This window comes from Bos grunniens, chromosome 24 (genome assembly GCF_055505025.1).
Source record: "Bos grunniens cultivar Pamir isolate PY7600 chromosome 24, Bosgru_T2T1.0, whole genome shotgun sequence".
NCBI classification, from domain to species: domain Eukaryota; kingdom Metazoa; phylum Chordata; class Mammalia; order Artiodactyla; family Bovidae; genus Bos; species Bos grunniens.
Window position 1 is genome coordinate 3,929,467 of NC_141188.1, and position 14,488 is coordinate 3,943,954.

The 14,488-nt window shown below is 49.2% G+C and overlaps 1 protein-coding gene across 11 annotated transcripts in view; it reads right to left on the reverse strand.

Annotated features, from left to right (window-relative positions):
• Window positions 1–14,488, reverse strand: part of ZNF236 (zinc finger protein 236) — a 68,938-nt gene that overhangs the window by 15,550 nt on the left and 38,900 nt on the right. For 6 of the 11 annotated variants that reach the window (XR_015153667.1, XM_086372540.1, XM_086372536.1 and 3 more), the window contains 11 exons: window positions 13,205–13,308; window positions 10,913–11,064; window positions 9,940–10,152; window positions 8,044–8,326; window positions 6,532–6,635; window positions 5,595–5,960; window positions 4,482–4,627; window positions 4,152–4,392; window positions 3,584–3,763; window positions 3,154–3,195; window positions 375–530 (listed from right to left, as the gene is read on the reverse strand). Coding sequence is in view for 9 of the 11 variants with exons in the window: in XM_086372540.1 (XP_086228666.1) it covers window positions 375–530; window positions 3,154–3,195; window positions 3,584–3,763; window positions 4,152–4,392; window positions 4,482–4,627; window positions 5,595–5,960; window positions 6,532–6,635; window positions 8,044–8,326; window positions 9,940–10,152; window positions 10,913–11,064; window positions 13,205–13,308 (1,987 nt within the window). In the remaining 2 variants the exon portion in view is untranslated. The remainder of the gene's footprint in view (window positions 1–374; window positions 531–3,153; window positions 3,196–3,583; window positions 3,764–4,151; window positions 4,393–4,481; window positions 4,628–5,594; window positions 5,961–6,531; window positions 6,636–8,043; window positions 8,327–9,939; window positions 10,153–10,912; window positions 11,065–13,204; window positions 13,309–14,488) is intronic. The other 5 variants (XR_015153668.1, XM_086372538.1, XM_086372541.1 and 2 more) reach the window with 3 other exon arrangements.

A 14,488-nucleotide genomic window follows, 5' to 3' on the forward strand; every position in this document is an offset into this window, starting at 1 on the left:
TACACTCAGGAAAATGTGGCACAGGGCTCACCCTGCAGAGCACAGAGCAGGGAGCCCGAGAGCCTTTCAGAGCCTGGGTGTGATGGGGCCATCAGGGCCAGCTTGCACACACACAACGCCTTGCACGCTTGCCCAGGACCATTTACCTTTACTCTGCAGAAGGCAGAACAATCCTGAAAGGTCAGTAATACTCGAGAGAGTTCTGGGTCCCAGAACTACACAGGAGCCTCTAATCGTCAGGAATTACACCAAACGCATGAGAACAGGCAGCTGACACAGCTGTCACCTGGAAAGACAGGTGGCCCTTTCCACTGACGACACACACAGCCCTTCAACTGACACATTAGGAAGCCTTTCGGTCGTTCACTGCATACCTGAAGAGTTTAACGTTGCGCTCTGCGAGAGCAGCTGATCATTGCTTATTGTCAGGGTGGCACCTGTGGATTGATTATTGATTGTAGGTGCTGACAGTCTTATGCTTCCGTTTAGTTCACTACTTCCATTAGAACTGTGTTGAATAAGATCTTGACCTAAACAGAAATTAACATTGTGATATCTGAAAGTAACATGTTAACTTACACACTGCTAAGTGTGCTAAACATACAACACCCCTCTAAAAACGTAAGCTATCTCATTTTTAACATTTATACAAAAAAATGAAAACAAGACTGTGAAAGGCATTGCCCTAAATGCAAGTATCTCTCCACATGCTTTAATCTGTGAAGTTTCTAAGTAACTCTTAAGAGCTCTACTTTAACTCCTCCATGTTTAGCCACTTTTGGCTACATGCTTTGTTGAACACAACTTAAACCGAATTGGAACTATTTCCCACCATGCCAGACGACCAGCTGCAGCCTCGGGGGCCTGATGGAGGGATAGGAGGGCAGCGTGGCCACGGCGGCTCTGCTGTGGGAGGCTCTCTGCCCTGCAGCGCCCTGGACATGTACGGCGGCTCGCACACACCATGACATCCTCCCACCAGGAGACTCCGGCTTCCACCAGCCTCCTTAGTTTCACAATCTCATAACATGATCAAGCAGTGTGCAAACAGAGAAACAGGAACATCAAAACCTGTTGCCTTCTCAGTGAAAACCAGGCTGAATGCTTTGCAAAGACTTGGCAAAGAGAAGCTGCTTTAAAAAAAGCTATTGTCGAGCCAGGGGGAAGCAAGACAAATATACGAATTGCTGCTACTGCTGCTGCTAAGTCGCTTCAGTAGTGTCCGACTCTGTGCGACCCCGTAGACGGCAGCCCACCAGGCTCCCCTGTCCCTGGGATTCTCCAGGCAAGAACACTGGAGTGGGTTGACATTTCCTTCTCCAATGCATGACAGTGAAAAGTGAAAGTGAAGTCGCTCAGTCGTGCCCGACACTTAGCAACCCCATGGACTACAGCCCACCAGGCTCCTCCGTCCATGGGATTTTCCAGGCAAGAGCACTGGAGTGGGTGCCATCGCCTTCTCCAAATATACGAAACCGGAGGACAAAAAGACAAACGGGTGCCGCACCTGGCTCTAGCAGCGCCCGCAGCCCCGTGCCACCCTGGGGCGCACGCCTGCAGGTGCGGCTGAGCAACGGTGGAGCTGGGGGCGAGGCGGAAAACGCAGCTCCACCAGCAGAGCACACCGAGCTCAGAGACTGTGGGGAAAGGCTCAAACCACGTGGCACCGCTCTTCTCTCCGCTCGGCAAGGCTCTCTGTGAATATCGGGACTAGAGCCGCCAGGTAGGAGCGCTCTTACTGCGTAACACAGTTGGGGAGACCGACCACAGTCCTCACCTTCACCCAGTGTCTACTTCTCTTCTTATGAATTGCTGAAAGGTCTACACAACTTAACTGAAGTAATATTTGTATTCTAGCATTCACAAGCATGTATAATTCCATGTACTCATGGAAAAAAAGAACATTCTACAAAATAACTGAAAATCTCTGTAAGTGGCCACAAATTAAAAGCTCTTCCAGATTTCTCAGAATGGGCTAAGAAACTGCTGGCTTGGGAGCCCTCAGAGCCCGTGCTCAACACATACAATAATGAGGAGACAGGAAATAAATCTTAGGCCTTTAAAGTTTGGGCAAACTTTACCAGTTTCATCAACTAATAAAGATTTCTCCTATAATAAACCTTTTAAGCTAATTAAGAAAAAATTACAATTATATTCATCTAATACATTAAAAAGCAATTAAATAACTGAATGATCAATATAGGAAAACACAGGAGAAACAGATGCACAATCCACAAACAAAAAAAACACATTTTCTGAACCATAAGCAAGAATCCCACATTTTGTGCTTTTTGTATAGGACTAGCAAAACACCTCTAAAACTGAGATTACTCAAAAAAGTTTATCTGATCAACAAAATAGCTTTCTTAAAGTAACTCTTCTGTTTCCAACAGTAAAATTCAAATATACATATACACACACAAACACACACACACACACACACATATATATATATACACACAGAAGGTTGCTGGATTAGATAAAATTCAAAGTTAATTTTTGCTGCATGTTAGAACCTAAAAATCAGTGCTTGTCACTAAAGAGCCCCATCTAGGAACAGTTCCTCCAATTTCTCTCACAAATTGAAAGGAATAGACACCTCTTAAAAGAGAAAGCTTTTGGTTTCCTTCTCAGTAACTGCGCTATGCCAATAATGGTTTCTGCAGAAGCCTCGTGGAACAGAGGGGACACTCTGCAGACCTCTCTTGGGGCTGTGCCCAGGGTCCGGCCGCCACACCCCCAGCACTGTCAGGGAAAACACGGTGCTTCCTGCCATCACACTGGATCTCCAGGGAGGCTATTATGAGTCCCAGCAAGATTTTTTTTTTTTTTTTAATACTTTTTTTAAAAGGTCACAAGGTTGTTTCTATGAGACTTAAATGAGTTAATATTTGTGGAAGTTACTATAATAGGACCTGGTGCACAGTAAGGGTCCAAAAAGTTGTTGCTAAACTTAAGACCTGCTCAGTTAACACAGAATCATGGCTAAGAAGTACGTGGACAAAGCACACCTGTAAACTGCGCTCCAAGCTAACTCAGACGAGACGAGGGGGCGGTCTGACGGCGAGCATCACAGGCCTGGTGACCGACACGGAGGCTCAGTGGGCCGGCCCAGGGGCCTGCGCTGCCAAAGGGTGTTTTCTACCCACTTACCTATTTTTCTATCGTTATTTTCTACATGATCCGAGAAGAATTCTGAAAGGTAAGGAGAGTGGGTATCTGTAATGCTCTGGGGTACCAAAAGTATACACTTAAACCAATTACACTCCTTCAGCTCAAAGGAGCATGATAAGCATTTCTGAAGTACGGTTTTCTGCTCTTGACTAAACAAAAAATACGTGACCAAACTAACTGGCTCAAACTAGAAGTGTCGTGGGGAACCACCACGTTTAATTCCTGCCATCAGATATGAACTGCAAGAACATTTTCACTAAATGGAGTTTCCCAGATAAATTACAAACACTTCCTGAAGCACTGGATTTATGCAAAGCTCAGTCTCACAGGAAAAAAACAAAAACAAAAAAAAACAGATAAGATTTACTTAAACTGCAGATGAACGGATTTTAAAAACCTGAAGACTCACCAGAGATGGTCAGGGTGATCTCCTGTGGCGGCCCCGAGGATGTGGCAGCAGCAGGCCCGGCAGCCTGGGCCAACACCTGGCTCAGGCTCGAGTTGTTGATGGTCAGGGTGATCTCGTGGGGGCCGCCGGAGGTGGAGACCAGGCCTTGTGAGGTCATCACCTGAGAGAGGTCTTGCGTCCCTGGTCACCGTTATAAAACAGAACAAAGCTGGGCTTAAAAAATAATAATCCTCTCCTTTCTCCTATTAAAACTTTAGGAAAACTAAGACTTTAAGATTCAAAACACAGTATCAGTCATCTCTAGGTCCTTCATCTAAAATGATAAAAAAAAAAAGAGAGAAAACTCTTATGTTGAAACAGGTAGCCAGTTCTATGAATGCAATCTCTGTGCGTGTATTGGTTAAACATCATTTATCCTTAAAAAAAAAAAGCTTACTGCATTCTTAGGACACGTGATGCATTTGTTAAGCTTCACACAGAGAAGAAAACAACATCTTAGGATCAAGTGCATGACTGTGAGCAGCAAGCTGGAGCCCAGCTGCCATGACCGCTGTGCATCAGCTCTCACCGCTGCTGCTGGTGGCCAGCACCGAGTCCTGCTCCGAAAGTGGGCCTATGGTCAGGTTGGCAGATGTCACCGTGGGCTGCAGGGACAGGCCTGGGATGGGCTGGATGACCACACTGGCCGGGACCGTGCTCTCCGGCGTCTGCAGGGAGCTGCCCTGCGGGGCCAGGCCAGGCTCCGCTGTCAGCTGCTGAGCAAGCAGGTTGCCCTGCTGTAGGGTCTGCTGCAGGACACTCGGGTCAATCTGAAAGCACAGAAGGCCTTGTAATGGAAAAGTCACGTGGAGTGTGACTCATACTCTGGAAGTGCAGAGACGCCAAGCAGGCGTCTTACCTGCAGAGTGATGTTATTGACAGTGGAGGCATCGATCCCGGAGATCTGGACATTGGACCCCACCAAGTTAGCTGCCAGCTGTAGTTGTATGCCTTCCAGGGTGGCCAAGCTCCCGTCCGTCAAAGACACTGTCCAGTCACCACCAGCTGCAAGAGACAACAGGGATGACTGGGTGCCAGAAACCTTCCTAAAGAGAAAAAACTCAATGCTATACAAGGATTTCCAAATATGTTTTACACACGTATCAGTATGATCCAGTTAACAAATACTAGTGTTTACTTTATATCATACATATATAAATACATGATGGCAAAGATGGAGGGCAGGAGGAGAAGGGGGTGACAGAGGATGAGATGGTTGGATAGCATCACTCAATGGACATGAGTTTGAGTAAACTCTGGGAGATAGCGAAGGACGGGGAAGCCTGGAGTACTGCAGTACGTGGGGTCCCAAAGAGTCAGACACGACTGAACGACTGAACACCACCACCACCATGTGTCCGACTTAATTGTAACAAAACAAACCCTGTGAAATAGGTAACATCCATTTTTAACACATCAGGAAACTAGGCTCAGAGAGATCACCCTGATTAAGCCCAGGATAGAAAACAATGCTATTATTTTACTGGGCTTTAATTGTGCCATGGGTCATTAGACAGAAAAACAGCCACTTAAGACGTCTAATAAATATGAACATTTGCTTCACTCTTTGTAAGTACACAAAAGATAATGTTTATTTCATATTATTAGTAAATATTACCTGACTAAAATGTAATGCTTTTCAAACACTATTGTGACCCAAGAGCAATTCAACATTTGCAGTGTATTAAAAATAAGGCTTAAGGGGAGTAATAAATTATGTCTGTTAAGTTTGAAGAATACTAAGAAACAAACAGGTTTAAGCCCAACAGACCAAAGAGCTGAAGGGTAAAATGCAGAAAGGATGGTAGAGAGAATGGGACACGGAAAGACAGCATGTCTGAAGGATGGAATTCCATCTTCCCACTGCCTCCTGGGAAAACCTCAGGGAGGGCAGCGACGGAGCTGGCTGGGTGGACACAGCGCATCAGTCGCCCTGCAGCCTCTCCCCGCGCCCCCAGCACACGCGGCCCACCTGACACGGAAGCCGGCAGGACGGCCTGGCCCAGCAGGCCCGGCTGCAGCAGACTCTGGTCCAGCTGCCCGGTCAGCACCGGGCTGTTCATGATGAACACGCCGGGGTCGGCGGAGGGTGCGGGGGCTGCGCTCACGGGCTGTGGGCCCTCGGCCGCCGCCCGGGGCGCGGGCTTCCGGGCCTTCTTGGGGTCTGGCTTGTAATGGAACTGCATGTGTGTCTTCCTCCGCCCTGACGTGCGGAAGCGCAGCTCGCAATGCGGGCACTTGAAGGGCTTCGCGCCGGTGTGCAGGCGCATGTGCACCTTCAGGCTGCCCTTGGTGGAGAAGGCGTTGCTGCACACGTGGCAGCTGAAGAGCTTCTGGCCTGGGGGAGGAGCCCAGAGTCAGCCGGGCAGAGGACTCGCCCCGGCCTCCTCCCCCGTCCCCTGCCCCCCCTCCCCCTCCAGCCTTGGACCCATGTGCTGCGTCCACCTTCCCCACCCCCTCACCCCCGTGCTAACAGGACCCCAGGACATGTGGCTGGAAAACTTAAAAGCGAGTCAAGGTCACTGTTTAGGACCTGAGTTTGGAGTTCCATCTTTCACAATACAGAGGCACACTGCACCGTGCATTAGGGTCTCTGCTCCCCGATTTTAGGAAGGGTGAGTTTGCCTATCACCATGGTCTTCTCAGCCTGAACCAGACCACGAGGTAATCTTTCTAACTAACACAGGTATTTAAGTCTGAGTGATGGCCCCTAACTCCACACTGGAGACCCAGATCTTTCCTTCAGTGTTAGATCAGGAATCTCAATTCTTTTACATTCATTTCTTCATTCATTCATTCCTGATTTTTAAGCTTTCTATAATCTTGACAAGGCTGTGTTCAAAATGCACAGGAACAAGTGTAAGATGCTGTTGGCAGGCACGCAGTACCGTGCAGGTGTCTGCTCCTACCTGTGTGAGTCTTCACGTGGCAGTCTAGGGTGGACTTCACTGTGAAGCTCTTCCCACATTCCTCACATCTATATGGCTTTTCTCCAGTGTGGATTCGAACATGCCTAGCCGGGAAGCATTTGCAATTAGATGTTACAAATAACCTAATGCTTTTAAATTTATAGCTATCAATATGGCTTCCCTGGTGGCTCAGTGATAAAGAATCTGCTGGCAATGCAAGAGACGAGGGTTCAATCCCTGGGTTGGGAGGATACCCTGGAGAAGGGAATGGCAACCCAGTCCAGTATTCTTGCCTGAAGAATTCCATGGACAGAGGAGCCTGGCGGGCTACAGTCCAAAGAGTGGGTCGCAAAGAGTGGGACACAACTGATCAACACCAACAGTGTACTAAATAAATTCAGCGAAACAAAAATTTTCAGCTTTACTCTATACAAAAAATACCACCAACAAAAAAGTAACTGCGAGACCAATGATAACAGGCCTGATTTTCTTAAAAACCAAAGAGCTCTTACAGATCAGCAGTAAGACAACAAATATCACAGGAGAAACGCAGGCAATGGATAGGCAGCTTAGAAAAGAAACAGATGCATCCAAAGGCCACATGAAAAGGTATTTCCCCAGACTAAGAGTCAAAGGGAGCCAGTTACGAAGACAAGATACCGCTGTCCCGCCTGCCTGATAACCCACTGTTGGCAGGTGGCCGGGGGGCAGGCATTCAGGGACTGGGGGCCTGAAACAGCACTGGCCTCAGGCCTGTGACGGCGGGCATCAGCCCTGACCCCGCACCCACACAGGTGCCCGCAGAGAAGAGGGCAGTGGGGCTCAGCGCCGAGAACTAGACGTTCACCAGCCGGGCTCTGGCGGTTGCTGGCCGCGCTCAGAGGGCACTGCCAACCCAGCAGCGCCTCAGGACCCCCAGCCCTCCCGCCCCGCACAAGGTCCTGTGTGAAAAGGACAGGACACCTACTGGGGCTCCCGGAGCAGCCAGCTCCATCTCCCCCACGTTCAACCCCGATGGCGCTCCCTCCCATCACCCTCTGCCCTCCCTGTTAGCTCCACCTCCTTAAGCAGAGGCGAGTGTCCACCATGCTGTCTGTGAGGCGCTTTCCAAGGTTGGGAGCGCTACACAGTGGCCTTCCTTCTGGGAGCCCCCGCCCCAGCCATCTCCCCTGAGCCACCAGACCTCAGTCACCGCCCCACCACGGGGCCCTCCCCTGGCCTGTGGGCAGGTAGCACCTGGGGCCGCCAACTCAGGGCCTGATGTCCTCGGTAACTCTTATTTCACTGCCACCACAGTCACACAGAAAAAATCGTAGGGAAGAACCTACAGAGCAAGCAGACTTCGGACTAATGCACTGGAGAAGCTTGAGGGGAGCCTCTAACATGCCCCAGCCCGGAACGCAGACGGAGAAAGCAGGGCGCCCCTCGGGGCACTGGGTTCAGACGGCACAGCCCGGGGAGCAAGGAGGCCCGGCACAGCCCCCCACCCCCCAGAGCCACTGCCCGCCGCACCTGACCAGGTCACTGGGCTTCTTGAAGCTCTTGGGGCAGTAGGAGCAGCAATTGGCATGCTTGGGCTCGGCCTCCAGCTCGGCCTGCCGGTCCTTCATCTCACTGATGCGGTCCTTCTCGGCGGCCGACTGCACCAGCACCTGCTCCGAGACCGTGGCGCTCTCCTGCGGCGGGATCTTGGCCAGCTGCGCCGTCTCCTCCTCAGTGAAGGTGATGACCTCGGGACGCGCCTTCCGGGATGTGCTTCTTTCGGAGCCGTCCTCCTCCTCCTCCAGACCCATCTCTAAACGACACACGGGACAAAGGACCAGCTCCTAAGGGACACTGAGTCACGGCAGAACCACCAAAAATGAACATGTACCTTAAATGTAGAAGGTTAGAGTCTGCAGCTGAGTGAAGCTATCTGTGGGAATGGAAAAGGGTTTCTTCCCACCACTGCCTATGGAGAAGGGGGCCGCGGTCCCCGGTAAAGGAGCGGCAGGGGGAAGCCGGCACACCAGCGCAGGGATTGCTGATGGGGAGGACACTGCGGCCACGGTCCCCCCACCCCTGCGGCCACTGCAGCCAGGCCAGCAGTGAGCTCTGAGACGCTCAGCATCCACACGAGTCCACACGTTCACACTCACAGATATGCGTTCACCAGTATAGCACAAAGGGAGTTTGCCTGAGAAAACATGCAGCCCAAACGGAGAGACCGAACTGATAATCAGCCAACAGCTCTCAATTAAAGAGACTTACTGAAAGGAAAAAAAAAACACACACACTTTAAAATATGTGTTTAAGTATTCTCTCAGGGAAATGTAAGGATATATTTACATTCATTAAAAACAGGAATAAGCTGCTGTTAAAATGTCACTGAGAAGGAAAAAAGCTTTGGCTGGGGGAGAGAAGGGACATCATTACTGCACAGATGGCTAAAAAATGTTTAAAAAAAACAAGAGAAACACTAAATAGCAAAGTGGACAGTGGGCAGAGCCAGAGGAGTGAGCTACCAACCCGCTCATGGTCCTCCCTGCCGTGCCCCCTATGCAGCACGTCCACCCCAGAGACATCAGGCGCCAGAGGTGTGAACGCACAGCACAGACCAGAGCCCAGGCCCAGGACACCGTGTGAAACAGCACAGCTCACAGTGCGTGTGGGACGCCAGTTACAAAAGTCAGAACACTGTACCGGCGTCACAGGTCAACGTGTCAAAATGCATGCACGCTGCACACTGTGCAACATACACATTCTTCTCACTGTAATTTTACTCATGGAACTTGCTCAAAAGAAATCATCTGGTAAGAACAAAAAGTGTAAAATGAAATAACACCCTCAGGATTACTACACTCGGCATGGGAATGGGGTAAATCCTCGCCTAACACTGAGTGAGCTCCACACGGCATCTGGTGCCTCTCAGGTTGAGAGCACACACGTGGTGGGCACAGTGTCATGGGGGAGTGCGCTCCCTGCCACACGGAAACCCTGGGCACCTGATGCGTGTCCGTAACAGGTGCTCATGTCATGAACCAAATGGAATCCGTGCAGTTGTGTGAACTGTTGCAGACCTGTGCTCACCAATGACCACTGTGTCTGCAGTGAACATCCGTGGAGGAAAGATGAAGTGGACTACAACATTGCATGAGATGTGATTCCCTCTGGGTTAAGGAATTGAGACCCACCTACATGTGTGTGCGTGCATAGGCGGGAGACTGTGCCGTGCAGGATGCTGGCATTTTGGTGCGAGGTGACTAGTGAGATGAACAATTTCCTGTTCGTGCCTTCCTGAACCTTCTTTCAAAGAGCATGTACCGCTTCCATAATCGGAAAGGGAAATGCTGATGTACCAATCACCTTTGAAGTGAATGAGCCACTAAAGCACCAGTTAATAAACCTGAATCAGCCAAGGGGCCTCACCTCCTCCATCCGCGTCTCCTGGTGCTGACCCGCCCGAGGCGGCTGTCTGGTGCGTCTTCATGTGCTTCTTACAGTGCATTGTGGTCCGGAAGCCCTGCTCGCAGAACGGACACCTGTAGGGCTTCGCGCTCACGTGCGTGGCCATGTGCCTGGTGAGGCTGCCGTTGGTGGTGAAGGCGGTGCTGCACACGCTGCAGCTGAAGGCCTTGACTCCTGTGGCGACAAATGACGTGCAGACACACCTCACCACCTGAAGCCACACGTCAGAGCAAACGAGAATGCACTCAGTCAGCACAAAACTAAAGACCGTTTGCTTGCTGTGGCCTCCTATCTCTTAGGAACCGAGGGTGTCTTAGGAGGAGGTTACTTTAAGAAGATGGAAGCTGACGTCAGGTGTTGTAAGGATGGTCATGATGAAGCAGACAGACTACAGGACGCACTGACAAGATGTGAAATCAGTGCTGGTGGACAAGGAAAATGGCCCAGTCCCTCTAGAAAGTGGTTTTGATCAAGCCCAGGCTTTAAACAAAGCCTGAGCTTTGTTTAAAGCTGAAACAAAGAGAAGTGAAAACTTGTGTCTACAAGTCTGATAGCCAAACAATGGCAACAGCTCGGCTGTCCAACATTGATGAGTGGACGAGCACGATGTGCTCTGCCCACACACTGAACTCGGACTTGGCCATAAAGTGACTGGAGGGGGACACAAGTTACAACACACAAGCCCTGAGCGCCTGCTGAGAAGGGGAAGCCAGCAACAAGAGGCAGCAGGTCACCTGACTCCTCTGACAGGAAACACCCAGAGGAGGCGAGTCCACAGGCAGGACATTGGCGGTGGCTGCTGGGGGCTGGGCACGGAGGCAAGTGGGGGGTTCCTTTAGGGCGTGATGAGAATGCTCTAGAATAGGGCTGTGAGATGGCAACACAACCTGTGAACACACGGAACCTCACTGCGTTCAGTGCGAGGCAGACTGACCGGTGTGCGTCTTCTCATGGGACTTGAGGACCCCAGAGGAGACGAAGCCACGTCCGCAGAGCTTGCACTTGTAGGGCTTCTCCCCTGTGTGTGAGCGCACGTGCTGCTTCAGGTGGCTGGACTTCTTAAAGCCTTTGCTGCAGTAGTCACACCTGGGCACAAGGCAGACAATGTCAGTGCACAGCGGGATCACCAGTGAGACACCCCAGGCTGGAGGAAGAGCAAGCATTCTCCACCAACAGTTATACACAGTCAGGCAGAACGGTCACAGAGAGGAGGTATGCACACCAACAATTATATACAGCCAGGCAGATCTGTAACAGAGAGGAGGTGTGCATACCAACAGTAATATAGTCAGGCAGAACTGTCATAGAGAGGAGTTGTGCACACCAATAGTTATACAGTCAGGCAGAACTGTCACAGAGAGGAGGTAGGCACACCAACAGTTATACAGTCAAGCAGAACTGTCACAGAGAGGAGGTGTGCGCACCAACAGTTATACATAGTCAGGCAGAACTGTCAGGAGGTGTGCGCACCTACAGTTATACACAGGTAGAGCTGTCACAGAGAGGTGTGCGCACCTACAGTTATACACTGTCAGGCAGAGCTGTCAGAGAGGAGGTGTGTACACCAACAGTTACACACAGTCAGGCAGAGCTGTCAGAGAGAGGAGGTGTGCACACCTAGTTATACACAGTCAGGCAGAGCTGTCAGAGAGATGTGCACAGCTACAGTTATACACAGGTAGAGCTGTCAAAGAGAGGAGGTGTGCGCACCTACAGTTATACACAGTCAGGCAGAGCTGTCACAGAGAGGAGGTGTGCGCACCTACAGTTATACAGTCAGGCAGAGCTGTCACAGAGAGGAGGTGTACACACCAACAGTTACAGTCACGCAGAGCTGTCACAGAGAGGTGTGCACACCTACAATTATACACAGTCAGGCAGAGCTGTCACAGAGAGGAGGTGTGCGCACCTACAGTTATACACAGGTAGAGCTGTCACAGAGAGGAGGTGTGCGCACCTACAATTATACACAGTCAGGCAGAGCTGTCACAGAGAGGTGTGCACACCAACAGTTACACACAGTCAGGCAGAGCTGTCACAGAGAGGAGGTGTGCGCACCTACAGTTATACACAGGTAGAGCTGTCACAGAGAGGAGGTGTGCGCACCTACAATTATACACAGTCAGGCAGAGCTGTCACAGAGAGGTGTGCACACCAACAGTTACACACAGTCAGGCAGAGCTGTCACAGAGAGGTGTGCGCACCTACAGTTATACACAGTCAGGCAGAGCTGTCACAGAAAGGAAGTGTGTGCACCAAAGTTTAAACAAAACTGTAAGATGGTAGCAATAAAAATGTGTTAGATCAGATTCTGCTTATACCCGCAATGATTTTATTTCAAAGTCAGTAAAACCTATAGCAATCCTTCAGCAAAATAGTTGATTAATTAGAAACTATTCCTTTAAACGTAACAGGAAACTTATTATGTGCTGTTTTCTTTATGAAGTCATAAAACACTGCAAACCCTTCTGCTGCGTTAGGATCAGAATCACCTGAGTCTAGACACCTGGAAATGTCAATTAATACATGTTGGTTGGTAAAATATTTTCACAAAACAGAGCTATTCTGAATAATATATAAATATCCACTGTTACTCTCCTCTTGGGTGTTATGAAACATATTATGGATGAAATAATTATAAATTTCAACATTTCCATTCATATATTATTAAAAACAAAATTTCAGAAAAATTATTTTATTTCCGTGTTTTTTCTATTTCCAGGCTTTCATCTATAATAGAAAGGAACACAAAGCACACAGCTTGGCACACAGCAAGTTCTTGGAAAGTGTTGAATGTCAGGAAAGCCTAGGGAGATGTCACAGAGGAATCACAAGAAACCACTTCCTAGTCTCACCTAAAGATGTCAATGCAAAATCCCAAATTAAACATTAACAAATACTTGTTAATAGATAAATCAGAGTGTGAATAAAATGTTCTATATAAAGTACACAAAGAGCCTCGGACAAAAAGGCACGTTAGAAATTTAAGCCATTTCTGAAAACAAGGCAGCAGCCGCCCGCAGTGGGGACAGGAAGCCGCAGCAGACGCTTTACAGGGACAGCCTGCTGCGTCCTGACTCCAGCCACATCGCTGATTAGCTGCACAAGCTTTGGCAAGCCGGTCTCTTCGCAGAGCTTTGTGACGCTGCAGGCATGGTGCAGTGGGCATGAGGCACAGTGGGAGGGCCGCAAGCGCAGCAGCAGGAGCCTCGAGAGGCCCACGTACCTGTAGGAGCGCCGGCTCTGCTCTTCGGTCTCCTCCAGGAACGGGGGGCGTGGAGGTGGCAGGTCCATCTCCTCCTGGGGGGACTCCTGAATCAAACGAGTTGTCTAAAATGTAACGGAAGCACAGAGTGGACTACTTGAATATCTATGAATGAACATAAACACCTAACAACCAAGGATAAGCGTAATCATAAATGTGGATTTAATGATGGAGAAAGCCCAATTAGGCCACTGCAATCATTTGGGCCAAATAAAACAACAAAAATCATCTACACCAATTTTATTAAAGAAATATTTATCTTCCATTAACTTGTTTAATACAAAGTTTATCCAAGCATGAAACTGATCTTACCATATTTTCCATGTATATTAAGAGATCACACTTGCACTTGCTCTGCTCTTACTGAGAGTGAACAAAAAGCCCCACTTTCTTAAAATATTCAGTCTCCTCGCTTGCTACAAAATCACAGGGTTGGGGGAAGCACATTCCCAGTCCAGGAGTAGCAGCTAGGAAAATAGGCCCTGAAAGTTTCACTGGAGGATCCAGGTCTTCCACTTGGCAAAAGCTTCCCACAGGGCTTTTAAAGAGGGTAACACCTGATGGGCCCATCATCCCACCACTACTACTGAAAGATTTCCCAGAACGGCAAAATCAACACCAGAACAAAAATTTACACGCCTCCAACTTGGTGAGTGGTGAAAGTCACTCAGTCGTGTCCAACTCTTTGCAACCCCATGGACTATACAGTCCATGGAATTCTCCAGGCCAGAATACTGGAGTGGGCAGCCTTTCCCTTCTCCAGGGGATCTTCCCAACCCAGGGATCAAATCCAGGTCTCCTGCATTGCAGGTGGATTCTTTACCAGCTGAGCCACAGGGAAGCCCAAGAATACTGGAATGGGTAGCCTATCCCTTCTCCAGATCTTCCTGGCTTAAGAATCAAACCAGGGTCTCCTGCATTACAGGTGGATTCTTTACCAACTGAGCTATCAGGGAAGCCCGATTTGACTAAGAAATAAAACCTCAAATGATGCGTCTCAATATTTATATTTGGTCCGTTAGCATGCATTCTAACATGTTTCTTTCAAGATCCCACAGATTAAAATGTTCAGGTTTGATTGCTAAAGCACCATGACATCCTTCAGATGTTACCAAAGTCTGTTCCACTATCCTGACTTCCCTGACTTTTAACCGAAAATGTCAAGCCACGTGATGGGAATGAAATCTTAAAGTTATACAAAAATGTTTTAAGGGAAAAAAAGCCCTATATGACAAACATTCCAGT